Here is a 17671-nt window from a genome sequence, read left to right as displayed (position 1 = left end):
TGTTTCCTGCAGGTGTTTGTACGGTTGGCAAGGCCAATACTGCGACAAGTGTATCCCCCACCCCGGCTGTGTACACGGCACCTGTGTGGAGCCCTGGCAGTGCCTCTGCGACACCAACTGGGGCGGACATCTTTGCGACAAAGGTTCGCACTTTGGATTGAAGTGCCGTTAAACGGAAAGTCAACCAAGTCAAGACATTCTGATTAATATTGTGCTTGTAAAATATGAGTGAAGCAGCCAAATCCACCCATTTTAACCATCTCAGGGTTGGCCATTTTGTCACTTTTGGCGACTGAAAATGACATCACAGTTGCTCAGTGCTCAGGTAACGATCAATCACAGCTCACCTGTTTTCTGAAGCTGAGCTATGATTGGTCGTTATCTGAGCCCTGAGCAACTATGATGTCATTTTCAGTCGACAAAAGTGACAAAATGGCCGCCCCCTGAGAGGGATGGATTTTGCTGCTTAACTCATATTCCATTAACGCAATATTAATCAGAATGTCTTGTTTTAAAAAAAAAATGGTTGGGTTGACCTCCTCTTTAATTAGAAGCCTTTTACTTTGTGCCAGAGCAAACTAAATCCCTGTGAATTCCTTCATACCCCAGATCTGAATTACTGTGGCACTCACCAGCCGTGCATGAATGGAGGGACTTGCATCAACACGGGACCGGACAAGTACCAGTGTTCGTGCGCTGAGGGCTACTCTGGAGCCAACTGTGAGAGAGGTGAGCGCCACGAGATTACTGCTGACTGGAGCCATAATGAAAAACGCAGCTCAGATGGTGTTAAAGTGTTGCGTAACATCCAAAAATTGTTTAATGGGGTCATATTAAGCTTGAAGCACTCACTGGCGATATTGGGTCCACCTTCAGTAATTACAGCTCCTGTTTTTTTTTTTGTCTTTGCAGAGATAATAATGCTCAATTTAAGTTTGTTTTGTAGTAGACAGTCTGAGATGTTTTGCATTCCATCACAATTTATTATTAGTATTTCTTACGCCGTGGTATTTTAATATACAAGTGTTCCAATTTACTTTCAAGCTGTAACTCATTGAGGATTTTTTTTTTTTAATGAATTGTTTACGTGTGAGCGCTGCAAGCCAAACTGTGAGTTACAAGCTGCAACTTGAGAGTGAAGTAAAACAGAGAGCACAGTCACAGCACACACCGTACGCTGTTTATTGAACCCGATAGTCAAACAAGCAAATACAAAATGAGAACACTCGCAAAGAGCTGCAGTTGGCCAAAACGTCACAATTCCTAACTCACGGTTCTTCCGTTTGATAAAACCAGGTCATTCCTTTACATTCTCGCATATTTTGTTGTATGTTTTTATTATACGGTACAGTGTTATTTTTGTTCATTAAAATCATGTAGCAAAAGCGGTGTTTTTTTGGGCTTTGGCGGACTGGAACAGATGGATGCTGTCTCGATAGGAAAATGATTTGACATGGGCTAAATGCAGTTACAAGTGTGATCACGGCACCAATCAAACGCATAAGCTAAGGCACCACTTTTGGCTTCTTAAATTCTACATGAAAGGACGATGGATGATGAACACCTCTTGGAGTGTGTCTTTTGTAATAATTGTGGTAATTTGACTGCTTGACAAGAAAGCAAGGGTGTGTGACATGACATTTGAAAGTATGAGAGATATAATAATTGCTTTAATTTGTTGCCATGATAGACTCTGTCTGATCTTGTTTGATATTTTAAGTCGTAATCTTGAAATCCCTCTTTTCTTATTTCCTGACTCGACATTCCTGTTCATGCTGTAGTTGACTCTTGTTTGATGCTCCTTATGAAAGTGTTAGTGAAGTGTTTGTTCACAATCTCCAGAAAATTAAATGGTAAAATTTGAACTAGTGTTGTTCACACTTTTGTCATCAGGCTCACATTGGTGGATGAAAAAAGTGGTGTTGATGTTGTTAAAGTTGTGTTTATTGACATGATTAGCTTGCAAAAAAAACACCATACACAAAACTGAAGTCACGGCACATTTGGAACTCGGGAATGAAAGTGTTAACCTTTTGCCAGGGCCAAACGCACATTAGTGACAGATTCATTTAATGGCCACCACTCAGTGGCGTTTTATCATTTACAGTATTTTTCTTATTTGAAGTAGTTTTTGTGTTATACTGCTAGCAAACAAGCAACGGCAATGAAACTATTTGCTCCCTGGTGGAGTTGATGGAGTATTTGATGTCATGTAGATGTGAGAAGGTTGTGCTGACGTGAGAACTGAGGTGCTATGAATCTGGAATAAGGTAACTCTGAGTCTGCCCCCCCCCCCCCCCCAAAAAAAAAAAAACAGGTATCCACAGTGTGGTAGTCTGGGGCCGATCGTCACGTTCCAGTAATGCTAATGTTCAGCTGCTGCAAACACTTACCATGAAGATGATGGTTCTTTGCTCATTAAAAGTGAGCCTTGCGGGGTGCTGACAGCTTAACTGCAGACATGTCAGGAAACCGTGCCCTCCCTGACAGGGGGTGTGCAGCGGAGGCGTCGCCGTCGACATGTTGGAGCAGAGAGGATGTCCTCTTGCCTCCTCATTCACTGATCAGCTTGATTGCCATGTCTTCCCATGAGTAAATCATTCATTTGAGATTCATTTAGCGATTCGCTCATCCTAAACTTGCTCATAGTGAAATAACTCGGGCAGATGCTTCCCCCCCTTTCCCCCCCCCGCCCCCCCCTCTACTCTCCCAGAGCCCTCCACTCTCATTTGGTGTCCCCACTCAGGATGAGATTGGCGGGCAGTCATTGCGAAGTCACAGTGCCTTGTTCAGGTCAACTTGGCATGAAAGATGATTTCCTAGCAGCCCTGCCTGTCGGGCGGGCGGTTAAGGAGTGTGAGATTTGCGGCCGGCGGGACTTTGTGATAAGTGAAGGTGTTGTGTTTGACAGAACCGTCACTGGCAAGAACTAGGCAGATGATTTTTCGTCTGATGTTTTGACTGGAACGGTCCCGTTCAAAGGGATGTAATTGCAGAAAAGAAAAGTTTAATTGGAGGTGGGGCGTAATGAGTCAGACGGGTGTGTTCTGCTTGTGCATGATTGTATAACCTGTACTTTTGCTTTCTAGCGGAACATGCCTGTTTGTCCAATCCCTGCTCAAATGGCGGCAGCTGCTCAGAAACCAGTCACGGTTATGATTGTCATTGTGTGCCAGGCTGGAGCGGCCCTTCCTGTACTCTCAGTGAGTAAGACTTGCACTTGCAGCCCTCATATAAAAATGAAATCTATGGACAAAGGTATTGGGACCCGATGTGAAATTGGGGGGGAAAAATGGGCTGCCTCTCCCAATTTTGTCACTATAATGGCTTTCACTCTATTGGGAAGGCTATACATGGGTGATGGATTGCGAATTGTTGATATTAGAGGTCAATTACATATGTTGGATTTAAGGGCCTGGATGACAATGTCTGTTGTAAAGTAGTTCCTCAAAAAGTTGGACGCAAAGTATCTTAATAAAATGAATTAAGATTCAGGTGATAGATTTACTTGGTTTCCCAAGACTTTTGCTCAAATATACTAAATAATCTGACTGGACTTCCCCCTTGCAGACATTGATGACTGCTCTCCAAACCCTTGTAATCACGGAGGGACGTGCCAAGATATGGTCAACAGCTACAAGTGTCTTTGTCCCTCGCAGTGGACTGGGAAGACATGTTTGATAGGTGAGCCTCCCCCTGAACTCTTTCACTTCACTGTGCCACTACATAGCTGTCAACTGCATATGTAAATACCAAGCCAACGTCCGCTTTGTCCCCTCCCCAACCCCCCACTAGATGCCAACGAATGCGAGGCCAAGCCCTGCTCGAATGCCAACTCGTGCCGCAACCTGATTGGCGGATACTTCTGCGAATGCATCCCTGGTTGGACGGGGCAGAACTGTGACGTCAGTAAGTTGACAGCTGTCAGCTGCAGCTGTGGACCGCGCTGACAGCCCTGCCTTTTTTTTTAATTTTTTTATCTCGTTCTGGTCCTGCAACAGTAACTGTATAAAACTCAGACCTTGTTCTAATGAGAAAGCAAAACAGCAACACAAATGCAATGGTCCCTGCAGCCCAAACGAAGCTGTGGTGTTGCTATCAGGCCCAGATTTGTGCTTCTAAAACAATCCCAGGACTAGTTTCGCTTGGCTCCAGAACCGGATTGCTCAACACTCTGTGCTCTCTGCACTGGTTCTGTAGCCACGTTGCACTTCCTCACCCCAACAATTCTACAGTATCATGAACTCCTTTTCACTTTATTCAATGTTTGTAGATTTAACTCTTTAAATGTTTTTTTTTTCCCCCACGTAGATATTAACGACTGCATGGACCAGTGCCAAAACGGGGGAATCTGCAAGGTACTTGTCCAAACCATCTTGATAGTTATGCTTTGTTTGTAAGATTGTTTCGCACTTTCTTAAAACTTGATATGAATGCCCGATGTGTGAGATGGGGTAGCATAAATGGTGTTGTGGTGCATGTACACCCCCCACTTCTAGGCAGGATTGCTTATGGACAACTCATCAGTGCATCGTAATTTAAGACGGGTCTCTAAACTAACCCGTCCATCAATGTTTTTTTTTCCTTGTAGTGCATTTCAACTACACATCTTTTTTTGTTGTGGCCCACTAAAGCTTAATTGATTCATTCTTTTCTTTATTTTGGAACAAAATCCGTATGAATAGCAATTTTTCCTCACCCTATACAGATATAATATTACTAAATCATTTTTTTTCACCACCAAATCCCTTAACTTAAACTGAACAATAGTATTAGTAATAGTATTTTTAGTGACTTCTGATTACAAATTTCATTTGTTGTTAAAAATATAAATAATTAATACCTTTTTTTTTCTTTTAAACAGGACTTGGTGAATGGCTATCACTGCGTGTGTCCCCCTGGCTTCGCTGGCGATCACTGCGAGAGGGACATCGATGAGTGCTCGAGCTCGCCGTGTCTGAACGGCGGGCGCTGTCAGGACGACGTTAACGGCTTCCAGTGTCTTTGTCTGGCCAGATTTTCAGGGAATCTCTGCCAGGTAAGACGGCCGACATCATCTCTATCCACACGTGGGCCGTTGTCTGCCAGCGTCACGGTGTCTTCCCACCCTCCCACGTGGCTGCCCTGCAGTATTTTTTTTTAAAGGGAATGCTTTGTTGAAGCTTCCCCTGGCTTATGTAGGATGCATTCCTCAGTGCTGAAGCCCAGACTCTGAGGACGGCTCCTATGACTCCGGCTTGTTTTTCCCCCTTCCTCCATGTACTTTGTGTGTGTATTGTTTCCTGGCACAACCTGTAGGGAGGATGCTGCGGCTTTTTGCTCTGTTTAGTGTAGCAGAAACAATGTCAGCTATCAGGTTTACCTCTCCTTCTCTATTCTATACTTTTCCTGCCCTAGCTGGATATCGATTACTGCTCGCCCAACCCGTGTCAGAACGGAGCACCCTGCTTCAACCTGGCCACAGACTACTACTGCGCCTGCCCGGAGGACTATGAGGGCAAGAACTGCTCTCACCTCAAAGACCACTGTCGCACCACCACGTGTAAAGGTACGTCCTCTGGCCTGCACAAAGCCACGAGCCGTTAGGCCCTTTTCCAGGAATTTCCTGTAAAATGATACACATTTTTATGTACACTGGATAAATGAAGATTGGAGCACTTTGGCTATATTCTTCCCATGAGTGTGATACCTGATTTTTTTTAGTTCCTGTGCGCAATTTTCTTGGCCAAGGTGAGCACACCAAACCCCCACCTCCATCTCCTCTGCAAATCTTTTCCGTTGATTCCCCTCGGAGTCCCAGAAAATCTGGCAAAAGGCACATCGTACTGTGTGTTCCTGGGAATGACTTGGTGGGCGACCACTTCTTTTTCCTCCTCAATGAATCTGCACATTGTGTGTGCATGTGTGTGTCTAATTGAGTGAGGGGACCAACCACGGAGTCAGATACCAGACGGTGAGATTCTTTCTGCTCTTGGCAAGAATTAAGTGATTACAGGGGAGCACATTCAGCCCACTTGCCTAACCTGATCAGACAAGGGGAAAAGAAGGATTTCGGTGCAGAGTGGCGCGGATCACTATGAAATTGTTTTTGATAGCATAACAGTTTATTGGTCTTTTTTATTCCCTTGTTTCCGTTTGACATCAGGTGCAGAGAAACTGGATCAGAAAGAGACTCGGAAATTAACACTATTGTCCGCACGGAGTCTCTCATACCTCGATCCATGTCCTCAATGTCTCGCATGTCATTCCAAATCCCCAAAGTATTGGGCCTACTCAAGTACTATAGGCCAGAATAGGAACTGGTGCAACTAAACGATGTCTGCCATCTAGACGTGACTGGTTATATTACATCTTAAAACTATACAGTGGACCTCTGCTATTTGTGAGCAACAGGGGCCACGAATTACAAAAATCTGCATATAATTGACAACCAATGAAATGAATTGGAAAGAGTATGTCTGTAGGACATATCTTGTAGACCCCCAAATCCTTCAAAAAAATGCTGAAAAAACCTACATTTTGCATTTTCCACGAAAACTGGGGTTTCCCTCCACCCCAAAAATAAGAGAATAATTATCGAAAACCCAGTTGCAAATTACACATAATGGTATAAGCGTACATGTAATAGTATCTGTGGGTGCCTAACCGCGAGTATGCTGGAGTTTACTGCAGGAGGGGAAGCATGTTCATACCCCACACCCACATAGTAGCACATCCACCTCGTAGGTCGTGGGTTCGCATCCGGGCTCCAGCCTTCCGGTGTGGAGTTTGCATGATCTCCCTGTGCCTGTGTGGGTTTTCTCCGGTTTCCTCCCACATTCCAGAAACGTGCTTGGTGGGTTAATTGAATACTCTAACTTGTCCCGAGGTGTGATTGTCAGTGTGAGTGGTTGTTCAGCTTTGCGTGCCCTGTGATTGGCTTGATATCAGTTGAGGGTGTGCCCCGCCTGCTGCCCGAAGACAGCTGGGATAGGCTCCAGCACACCCACGACCCTCGTGAGCCCTACATCTGCTTCAAAATATTGACGAGTCTGAGGCTGAATTGCTCCGCTGTCACGTGAGAGTCAGAGTTAAAAAAGCCCCCCGGCCAAAAGGTGCCGTCGGGTTGCGCTTTTTCTCAATTCATTTATATGACATAATTTACATTCAAATATACAACAGATTTTTAAGAAAGAAAATATCTTTATTAGACACTCGAGCCGCGTGTAATAATCTTTTGAAAGAAGGCAATCTGATTAATATAGTGTTTGTGGAATATGAGTTCAGCACCAAAATCTTGCCATCTCAGAGAGCGGCCATTTTGTCACTTCTGTCGACTGAAAATGACATTACAGTTGCTCACGGCGCAGGTAACGACCAATCACAGCTCACCTGTTTTCTGAATCTGAGCCATGATTAGCGATGGCTAAAAATGGGCGGATTAACTCTTATTCCACAAACGCATTATTTATCACAATGCCTTGTTCCAACTGTTGGGCCTGCGTAGAACATATTCTTGAAAAACATGTTTGGGTTGACTTCCCCTTTAATCAAGTATTTGCATAAGAATATCAATCCTCTTATTCATGTTAAGAGTATTAAAATTCTATAAAATAATGGGATACAATGTTTTTCTTTTTTTTTTTGTTTACAATAAATAAAATGCGCGATTAACTGAGTTATGTATGTAAAATGCAATTATCACGATAAAATATTTTAACAGCTTGACAGCACTAAAATATAATGTACAGTATAATATATATATTTATGTGTATTTGTTTATTTATTCATTTTTTTAGTATGTGGCACGCAGGTCACCACTTGCCCATCCCTGGTCTAGATTAAGAAAAAACTAAGGGGTCTAATCCATCTCTTGATTGATTGATTGATTGATCTAATAGAGTATCTCAAGATTTTCTTTTTGCGCACTCCTGTAATCTGACTTTGCATGTGATGATTAGTGTTGAGCTGTAAGACATTGTTTTTATGTTAGCTTCAGTTGTTTGTGTCTTAACAGCAAGCGTTCCTACCTTCTTCTGTGTGCAGTGATAGACAGTTGCACGGTTGCGGTGGCATCCAACAGTACACCGGGAGGAGAGCGCTACATTTCGTCCAATGTGTGTGGACCTCATGGCTGGTGCCGGAGCCAAGCCGGCGGCCAATTCAGCTGCGAATGTCAAGAAGGATTCCGAGGCACCTACTGCCACGAGAGTAAGACCTCTTAATGCAAATGAAATTAATTTAAAGCAGTCAATCAGATAATATTCCTAATCTGTGTGTGTGTGTGTGTGTTTTATTTTTATGTAAGATATCAATGACTGTGAGAGCAGCCCATGCCGCAATGGTGGCACCTGCATTGACAAAGTTAGCGTGTACCAGTGTATCTGCGCCGATGGCTGGGAGGGTGACCATTGTGAGATAAGTGAGTACATAACTGCAACATCAAAGACTATTTAATTATGCTTTTGAGGTGCACCACATTAATGCCACCCATCTCCCATGTGGCACCAGACATTGATGACTGTAGCACCAACCCCTGTCACAATGGTGGAACGTGTCGGGACCTGGTAACTGATTTCTTTTGCGAGTGCAAGAATGGCTGGAAGGGGAAAACGTGCCACTCCCGTAAGTTCCTACCGTTTTTTTGGGGGGTTTTTTTTGGTTCCCTATGTAGTCTGCCCGTGCAAGCTTGTGCCATGTCTTTCCTGATGGCTGCATAAGTGCTCAGTTTACAATACAGCCTATTTGGTATTTTGCACATGCAAAATAAGCAATTTTAAATCCTCCCTCCAGGCGAAAGTCAGTGCGATGAAGCCACTTGCAACAATGGAGGCACCTGCCATGATGAAGGCAACACGTTCCAGTGCAAGTGTTCGCCGGGGTGGGAGGGGACAACATGCAACATAGGTGAGTCCCACGTGAAGACTCTTGTGTGGTAGAGGTCTGTCTAGTCTCACACACTAGTCACATCCAAAAGCAGTTTTTAGCCCTTCACTCTGTCAACGTTCTCTCTGTCTCTGCCCATTTTGCCCTCCCATGAGCGCTGACAGACAGATGCTAAAATACCCCCATTGCACTGACAATACCCTTCAATGTTTTGGAATGCAGACTTCCTCTAGGAAGGGATGCCTGGTCAAAATAGCCCAAAGCAATAGCAATGCTCTGTGATATCCAAGTTAGAATGGAGCACCCTGCGTAACCTAAGAGCGCAAATAGCCCTTCTGATAACCATCGAAGTACTCCCAGACATAACTATATGCTTAATTTTGTGTTTGCCCTCAGCTAAGAACTCAAGTTGTCTACCAAACCCGTGTGAGAATGGAGGTACCTGCGTGGTGACGGGGGAGTCTTTCTCCTGTGTCTGCAAAGAGGGCTGGGAGGGTTCCACGTGTACCCAAAGTGAGTAAATGTTTTTGCTGTTTAACCAGTGAAAATAATGCTTGTCTAACAGCTGACTTATTATACTCACATTTATGCTATCAACGTTTTCCAGGAGGACAAGCAGTTAGTCTTTTTTTTTTTTAATATTATTAAATCAACTCACTGGCATGCAGACTTGTCTATGTAAATTGAGGGTTGTTTTGTAAGTAGCAAAAAAAAAGCTACGAGCAAAACCAGCAAACAACAAAAAAACACCAAAGGAAAAAAAAAATCATCCAAATTTAGAATTTGAGCAAAATAAAGTGAGTTCCTACATATGCAGTATTATGCACAACAAATTACAGTAGACTTGATCTGATGAAAGATGACAAAAGACATGGCAGTGGGACCGGGAAGTATTCACATAGCCAAAAAACAAACAAAAGAAAGAAAGGAAAGAAGAAACACAGAAAATCATGTGTTGATATGTATTCACAGCCTCTGCTCATTGCTTTGTTGATGCACGTTAGGCAGTAGTTACAGCCTCAAGTATTTTTGAAAATGATGCCAAAAGCTTGGGAGCTATCTACCTAGCTACAGCTATGTTTGGGCAGTTCTTTGTGGCACCTCGCAAGCTTCATCAGGCTTGATGGGGAACTTGGGTGCAGACATTTTCAGATCCCTCCTGAGATGTTCAGTCAGATTCAAGTTTTGGCTCTAGCTGGGCCACGCAAGGACATTGACAGAGTTGTCCTTAAAGTGCTCCTTTCGAGAGCTTGGCTGTGTGTCCAAGTCCGAGGTCAGGAGTGCTCTGTTGCAGGGTTGTATCCAAGGATGTCTCTACATTGCTGCATGCATTTTACCCTCAATCCTGAGTAGATTACTTGTTCGTGCCACAGGAAAATTTCCCCACAGCATGATGCTGCTATGACCATGCGTCAACTGTAAGGGTGGTATTGGCCAGGTGATGAGCAGTGTCCGGTTTCCTCCAAACATGACATTGGGCATTCACACCAAAGAGTTCAGTCTTTGTCTCATCAGACCAGAGAATTTGTTCTCTCAATGTTCGATGTCCGGGCAAGCATCAGATGGGCTGCACGTGCCTTTTACAAAGGAGTGGCTTCTGTCTGGCCACTCGACCGTACAAGCCTGATTGGTGGATTGCTGGGGAGATGGCTGTCCTTTTGGAAGGTTCTCTTCTTTCCACAAAGGAATGCTGGAGCTCTGACAGAGTGACCATCGGGTTCTTGGTCACCTCCCTGACCAAGGCCCTTCTTTCTTGTTCTCTCAGTTTAGCCAGCATAAGAAAGAGTGGTTCCAACTAAAAAAATTAAAAACAAAAAAGAAGTACATTCTAAAGCCTTCCCCAGAACTATGACTCCAGACAGTCCTGTCTGAGATCTCAATTCCTCTATCTTCTTGCTTTGTTTGTGCTCTGACATGCACTGTCAATTGTGGGACCTTTGTAACAGGTTATAATAGTTTGGGATTTTTCATTATAGTTAGTTTTAATTTCGTTTTGATTTTTAAAAAAAATAAATCTATTATTAGTATTTTGTTTTTTAGAGCAGGTATGTTAGTTTATTTTTTTCAAAAATGCTTCATTTGAGTTTTGCTTTTTAGTTTATTACTTTTATGATTTTTTTATATAAATGGAGCATTTGTCAAGTACAAGATAACATAGAAAAAAAAAGTCAGAGTATTGTGCGATAAAGTGAATTACAATTCTTAAACAACTGTTTACCTTTTATTATTCTGTAAAGAAGTACTGCAATAACAAAATAACTACATTTGAAATGAAACCAAAAGCTCATGTTTGATATTAAATTATGAAAACGAAGGACATGTTCGCTATAATTATAGTTTTATAAAGATTAACATCGTCCTGTCCTGTGAAAAACACGTATCGTACACGTATTTTTGGAAGCTTTTTTTAAATTTTCACATTGATGCGATGTCTGTAACGCGGAAACACCATTCATGTAAAAATAAGAAACATGAAAAAAATGGAGATGTGTTTTTCACATGACAGCGACGATATGTAGTTTTAGTTAGTTTGCATTTTTTTCGTTTATATTTTATACATGACGTTAACGGAAATGTTTCTTCAATTTCAATTTTAGTTATTAGTTTTCTTAAATTATGATAACCCTCATATAGACAGGTGTGTGACTTTTCAGATCATGTCCACTCAACTGAATTTGCGACAGGTGGAGTCCAATTAAGCTGAATGATGTGATTTCTTTTTTTAATCAATTTGCAAAAATCTACAAAATTCAGGTTTTGATTTAGAATTTCAAGGCAATGTGACTTAACAAGTGAAATGAGATTTTCCATGTTAAACTGAAATTGATTCATTGAATCTGTTTCAAATTTGAATGAACGGAAATTTCGTGTGCTCAGTTTTTGACCTAGAAAATTAAATATCAGATTAATTTAAATTCAAAACAATAAAGAGATTACCGTTTAGTTTTTCTGATTTATAAGTAATTGGGTTATTGTGGATTTTTGTTTGTATGATGTCATGAGTGTGTGAAGTATCAGCAAAGTTAAACGAGAATCATAAAAATCCTAGTTGATGTATTAAAACTGTAATGATGTGGCATTTGCACGCACAACACCCGTATGGACAAACCCTTAGAGATGTAAGTCCTTTACGGTGTTTATGTAAATAAAAAACATGGCTGCAGCCGGCCATGAGACTAGAAAGAGGAGAAAGAGAAAGGAGCTCAACCTTAGGAAAGTGGAGACAGATGTTTCTCCCCCTTGTCCAAATCACCCCCCCCCTCCTTGTTGCATTCCTGTCCAAACAGTGACATGTCTGCTTGTTCTGCAGCCCTGCTCTCTTTCACCGACCGCCCTGCCCCTCAGCTCATGCACTCCAAAACAGAAATTCCCCGACATTTGAGGAAAGAAAACAAAAGGAGGCGGGGGAGAGTGCGGTTGTGAATTTGGGTGTGTGGAATTGTTGTGGTGATGGTGGTGGAAGGGAGGAGTGAGCTCTCACTGTGTGGTTAATAAGACAAAAAACCATTGGGCGGCGTGGGAGCCCTGCACGCAAGCCCGGACGTGCTCTTTGCCATTATGTGTCGTTTACAGAACACTCTGACGTGAGCAAAAGAACAACAAAAATAAAGCCCCCACACACACACACACACTCAATTACTTTCTGCTCTCTCTTTCAGACACCAACGACTGCAGTCCCCACCCATGGTAAGTTGACGCTGAATGCAGATTTAATTTTACAGAATGCTCAAAATTCCCCTTAGGTTTGAACAGGTGACGCTTTAAACAAATGTTTACAGTACGTTCCGTCGATGACATTCAAAAACAGTAGAGGATATAAGTGGTCTACATTGTGGTCATCTACTACCACAATTCTTTCATTCAAGTTTATGTGCCGTACACCGACTGGCAACATTTATGACCACATCGGATGAGACCCTGTACAGCAGTTGTTAATCAAATATAATGCACGTATGATTAGAATGATAGTACCTCTGTATGATTCTACACTGGCGCCAATAAATACTATGATTTAAATACATCTCTGACCGTCAATGAAAACTCAGTATTTTCGTTGTTTGGTCAATTATATATGCTTATATTGGTGTAATATATCACCGCTGTCATGTGGAAAAAAACACTTATGTCCCTTTTTTTTCAATTTTCAATATTTTTTTGTGAATGTTTTTTCCGCGTTACAGACATCGCATTAACGTGAACATTTTAAAAAATTCAAAAATTGGACATAAGTGTTTTACACAGGACAGCAACGATATCATGTTGATTTTGGGTCCCAGGGGGAACTTCGGTTTGGGTCTTGGACTGTAATAGAAACCCCTTGTAGTAACTTGTTGAATATTGCGAACAGAGAAAAAGGTGTCTCTCTAAAAATGACCTTCCTCCTCTTTTACAGCTACAACAGCGGAACCTGCGTTGACGGAGACAACTGGTACCGCTGCGAGTGCGCCCCGGGCTTTGCAGGACCAGACTGTCGGATCAGTGAGTATTAAGCTCCGCATTCACCCACCTCGCCAGTGTCGCTCGTCCCTGATCCGCGTTTGAGCCGTGGCATATAGCGCGGGCGGCCGACGGACCCGCCGCAAACGTCAGGTCTCGCCGGCCAATTATCTGGGCGTTGGGCTACGGCGAGGCCGAGCCATTTCGGTGTCACTCCACCAGGCCCCAGTGCTGTCCCGAGGGGAAAGCGGCTTAGTGTGCCAACAGCTAATCAGCCATGCTCTCTGACACTGATTACACAGATTGTTTTCCCTCTTAAAGGCTTTCAGATGGCCACATTCTTTCCCATTGCGAGCCCTTTGTTCCGTTAAGTCCAGCTTGTAACTCCTGCATACTTGTGAGTGATGCTGCTTTTAAAGTTGAATAAGGTGGGGGGAGGAGATATCAGAGCCCATTAAATGCAATCTTTTTAATGAACTATTGCGTTGTGGTGTGTGCTGTTTAAATGACACGCGGCCTCGGTGAACTTAGCCAGAGAATAGTTGTTTGCGCACTGATTATACCCAATGTTTGCATTCTGTCTGGGTGTCTTTATTCCGCTAAGGAGCCTTTTCCTCTTTCCTCACTGCAGATATCAATGAGTGTCAGTCCTCCCCGTGCTCCTTCGGCTCGACCTGTGTCGATGAAATTAATGGCTACCGATGTCTGTGCCCGACAGACAGAAGTGGGTCGCACTGTCAAGAAGGTACTTTCTTCCTTCAAAATAACCGAATCATCATTAAAACCAGTGTTGCATAAATGCCACGTTTTTTGTTTTTTTTTGTGTACTTTGTTTCATTGCAGTGACAAGAAGAGCCTGCTCAGTTAATGGACACGTGATCTCAGATGGGGTCAAATGGGATGAAGATTGCAACACTTGCCACTGTTCCAACGGGAAGGTCGTGTGCACAAAGGTATGTGAAGCATGAACCGCGCGCGTGTCACCGAGTGTTCATGTTGTCTATAGGGAGATCGGGTGCGTGAACAATGACAAGATTAGAAGCAGACTCCGAGTGGGTGTGAGGCAGGCAGCAGAAAAAGATCTTAAGTCGGGCCACTAATATTCAGCCATGTGGAGAAGCTTCGCTCTGCGGCGTCACATTCTCGACTGCGATGATGTGATTTGTTTTGAAGGGAAACACAATGGCACTGGTCCTGTGCCAGTCTCACATCACCCACACATACAGTAGAGTGACCAGATCCAAACTCACCAGATGTGGGACAGGGAGTATGCTTATGGGGGACAATGTGGGACGCAGCTGACGCTCGCGACGGACACCAAAAATGCATTGGACACAGCTTGTCAACTGTTCAGTAACATATGATATAATAAACTGTGTAACAAATTAACAATTATAGATCTACAAATAAAAACAGAACACAGAATTGCAGTTACAAAAATACAACACAAACTGCTAGTAAAAAGGTAAGTCTCTGAGACTAATTAATATCAATTGGTCACAGGGGCGGAGCCAGAACGCGGCTAATGGGTGGGCCTGGAAAAATCAGGGTGGGCCTGAATATTTCTCTCACTGAGCACAATCCTCCTATCCCGACACATCGTATATTCAAGTAAAATGACAAACTGAATAATATGAAGCTCAGGTCCTCCTTAGACAACCACAATTATGCCATTCTTAATATTCAATACAATAAAAAAAACAACACAACAAAGCACAAATTCAAAAATAATTTCATAATAATTGACCAAAAATGTAAAAGTATATATTTTTTTCATGAATCTCACTGGGTGGGCAGTCTGTCAATCTGGGTGGGCCTGTGCACACCCAGGCCCACCATAGCTCCGCACTTGCAATAGGAGCTCACAATAAAGGCTGAAATTAGTCAGTTTCATCATATCTTGAGGTCGATGCACTTTAACAATAGTCACACACACAATAAAACCTTGTCAAAGTTGTCAAGTCAACATGTAGAGCATGAAGTGCAGTAACAATTTACTACAGTGACAAAGACAATCCAAACAAAGACAGGCTACTACAACTGCTGCAATTCAAATTAAACAGCCACAGCATAAAACGAAGAAGTATATCAAAAATAGTCAGGATATAACAATACTGTAACTACAGTCAATTCAGTTGTAAACAAACACGTCCACCATAGCAGCACTATGCACTTCCAGAACCAAGGAAAGCACTGATGAAACACTTTCGGTTATGTCCATCACAACTCAAGTCTTTCAGTTTTCTCCCTAACAGCAACAGCAGCCACAACGTTCACAGAAAGCTTTATCTGACTTGTCTCTCACTGACCTTGTTGTAACTGCATTTCCTTTTCTTTGCAGTCTTCTTACTTTCCTTAGAGTCCTCCATTTTCATTAATTCATCACAAATTTTTGGAACGCGTCGCTAAAGTGCTTGTTTTTGGTAGGCGTATTTTTAAAAACAACATGTTTTCACATCCTGCATGTGCGCCCGGCTGTTTGATTGACAGCATACACCTGCCTCTCAGTCTCGCACGCAGAAGGTCACACCAGCCCCAACACCATACACCCCCCCGCCCCCCACACGGCCCGAGAACCGCCCCCATAATAGCCTCCACTGTGTGTTGTCTGCTCTCAGCACACAGGCGTTTAATAAAAAACAAAATTTTAGACGCACATTTGAAAATTGGTGCCTGCCGATCAGACATGCGGGACAGCGAGTCAATTTGAGGGGCGCATCAAAAATCATTAAAATGCGGGACAGTCCCGCGCAAATCGGGACATACGGTCACCCTAACTCGCAGTGGAGGAGGATGAGTCATTTGATAACAGACAAGGCCTCGAGTGCCGTTTTTGTTCGTTCCCATCTGAGAATTAAATGAAACAATGGTGCCGTTTCCCCTCAGGAGGAAATGCATCACGGGGTGAAAGTCACAGAGAGAAGTAGCCGCCAACCACTGGTTCGGGGGTGGCAAGGGCTTTGAGGAAAAATAAATTCAAAACTGTTTTTGTATTTTTTATTTATGTAGTGGATCATACAGGTCCCGATCGGGAATACAATACTGTACGTCAGCCATTGACACGTTTTTTTTTTTTTTTCAGACTTAGAATTAAGCACCCTCAGCCCTCCCCCACACACACATACACACACAAAAAAATAGAATTGAAAACCAATCAAGTCAGTCATACTGTCATTAAGAAACGATATCAGTGACACGACAATTTGGTGTAACTAATGCTCTGGGTGCAATTGCTTCATCGGTTGTCTTTTCTATTCTCTCCAGATGTGGTGCGGTCCAATGACCTGCCATCTTGGTGCCACAGTTCGAGGCGGGTGTCCTTCAGGCCAGAGCTGCCTCCCCATCAGGGAGGGCCACTGTTTCGTCAAGCCCTGCCTCGGACTCGGGGAGTGCTGGCGCTCTAACCCGATCCCGCCGACCCCCAAATGTCACCCCAGCTCCAGTTACCAGGACAATAGCTGCGCCAACATCACCTTCACCTTCAATAAGGATATCTTGACTCGGGTGAGCTAGGGTTCTACTTTTGTATTAGGCGGGAGAGCTCCAAGTTTTTTCCGTTTGCGCTGAAATGAATTTTGGGACACAGGCCAATCCAGGCAATCCAGCCGCTCACTGGGATTAGTTTCAGGATCACAAGGAATGAAGAGGAACTTTGGTGACGGTGGCCACATGGGATCATCACGCACAAGCATGACAGCAGATAGAGGCTAGCACATACTGTAAATTTGTGGTCTCCAGCTCAACCAGCTAGCCGGTAGAACATACTGACAAAACACTTGCCGAGCTCTGCCCGCCTTCCCCTCCCGCTTCCCGGTTAGCGCCCTGCTTTCTATTTGCATTAACATTTGCCTCATTTTGTTCCCCAGGGTGTGCAGAGCTTGACGGTGGAGAATGTGTGTAACCAGCTCAGGCGCTTGTATGTGGTCAAGAATTTCTCCTTGGAGCATTCCGTGTCCATAACCTGTGACCCGTCATTCTCAGCTAGCAACGAGATCCATGTCTGCATCGTGAGTAGCTCCTCCCCATCGTTAAAGCTGTTAGTCGGATTTGATTGACAGCACGCAGCGCCTGTGTGCCGTCTTCAGGTTGAAACGTGTCGTTATCGGTCTGATAAGAATGATGCAATCAGACGTTTCCGGTGGAGAGGTGAAAAAACCTAATTCTTTTTCTCTTCTCTGCACATGTAGTCGACAGAGGACCATCGTTTGGACGGGAGCCCCATAAAAGAGTTCACCGAGCGGCTAATCGACCTGGTTAGCAAACGCAACGGGAACAACACCATAATTGCCTCCATCGTGGAGGTGCGCGTGCCAAGCTCCAACAAAACCGGTACGAACCACCAACAAAAACGCGCGTTTGCCCCCGAGGT

General features: G+C 43.5%; 1 protein-coding gene across 4 annotated transcripts in view; it reads left to right on the top strand.

The window, feature by feature from the left end:
- jag1b (jagged canonical Notch ligand 1b) overlaps positions 1 to 17671 on the top strand; it is a 43266-nt gene that overhangs the window by 23297 nt on the left and 2298 nt on the right. For all 4 annotated transcript variants that reach the window (XM_086044467.1, XM_086044469.1, XM_086044468.1 and 1 more), the window contains 20 exons: positions 13 to 143; positions 610 to 729; positions 3090 to 3203; positions 3571 to 3684; positions 3796 to 3909; positions 4312 to 4358; positions 4865 to 5038; positions 5398 to 5548; positions 8026 to 8190; positions 8288 to 8401; positions 8491 to 8604; positions 8773 to 8886; positions 9262 to 9378; positions 12525 to 12552; positions 13259 to 13344; positions 13934 to 14047; positions 14146 to 14255; positions 16567 to 16806; positions 17169 to 17309; positions 17490 to 17631. In XM_086044467.1, coding sequence (XP_085900593.1) covers positions 13 to 143; positions 610 to 729; positions 3090 to 3203; positions 3571 to 3684; positions 3796 to 3909; positions 4312 to 4358; positions 4865 to 5038; positions 5398 to 5548; positions 8026 to 8190; positions 8288 to 8401; positions 8491 to 8604; positions 8773 to 8886; positions 9262 to 9378; positions 12525 to 12552; positions 13259 to 13344; positions 13934 to 14047; positions 14146 to 14255; positions 16567 to 16806; positions 17169 to 17309; positions 17490 to 17631 — 2450 coding nt within the window. The remainder of the gene's footprint in view (positions 1 to 12; positions 144 to 609; positions 730 to 3089; positions 3204 to 3570; positions 3685 to 3795; positions 3910 to 4311; positions 4359 to 4864; positions 5039 to 5397; positions 5549 to 8025; positions 8191 to 8287; positions 8402 to 8490; positions 8605 to 8772; positions 8887 to 9261; positions 9379 to 12524; positions 12553 to 13258; positions 13345 to 13933; positions 14048 to 14145; positions 14256 to 16566; positions 16807 to 17168; positions 17310 to 17489; positions 17632 to 17671) is intronic.

This window comes from Filicampus tigris, chromosome 11 (assembly GCF_054856515.1).
Source record: "Filicampus tigris isolate MCC_2025a chromosome 11, RoL_Ftig_1.0, whole genome shotgun sequence".
In the NCBI taxonomy this organism is placed as follows: Eukaryota; Metazoa; Chordata; class Actinopteri; order Syngnathiformes; family Syngnathidae; genus Filicampus; species Filicampus tigris.
This window is presented reverse-complemented; position numbering and strand designations above follow the sequence as displayed.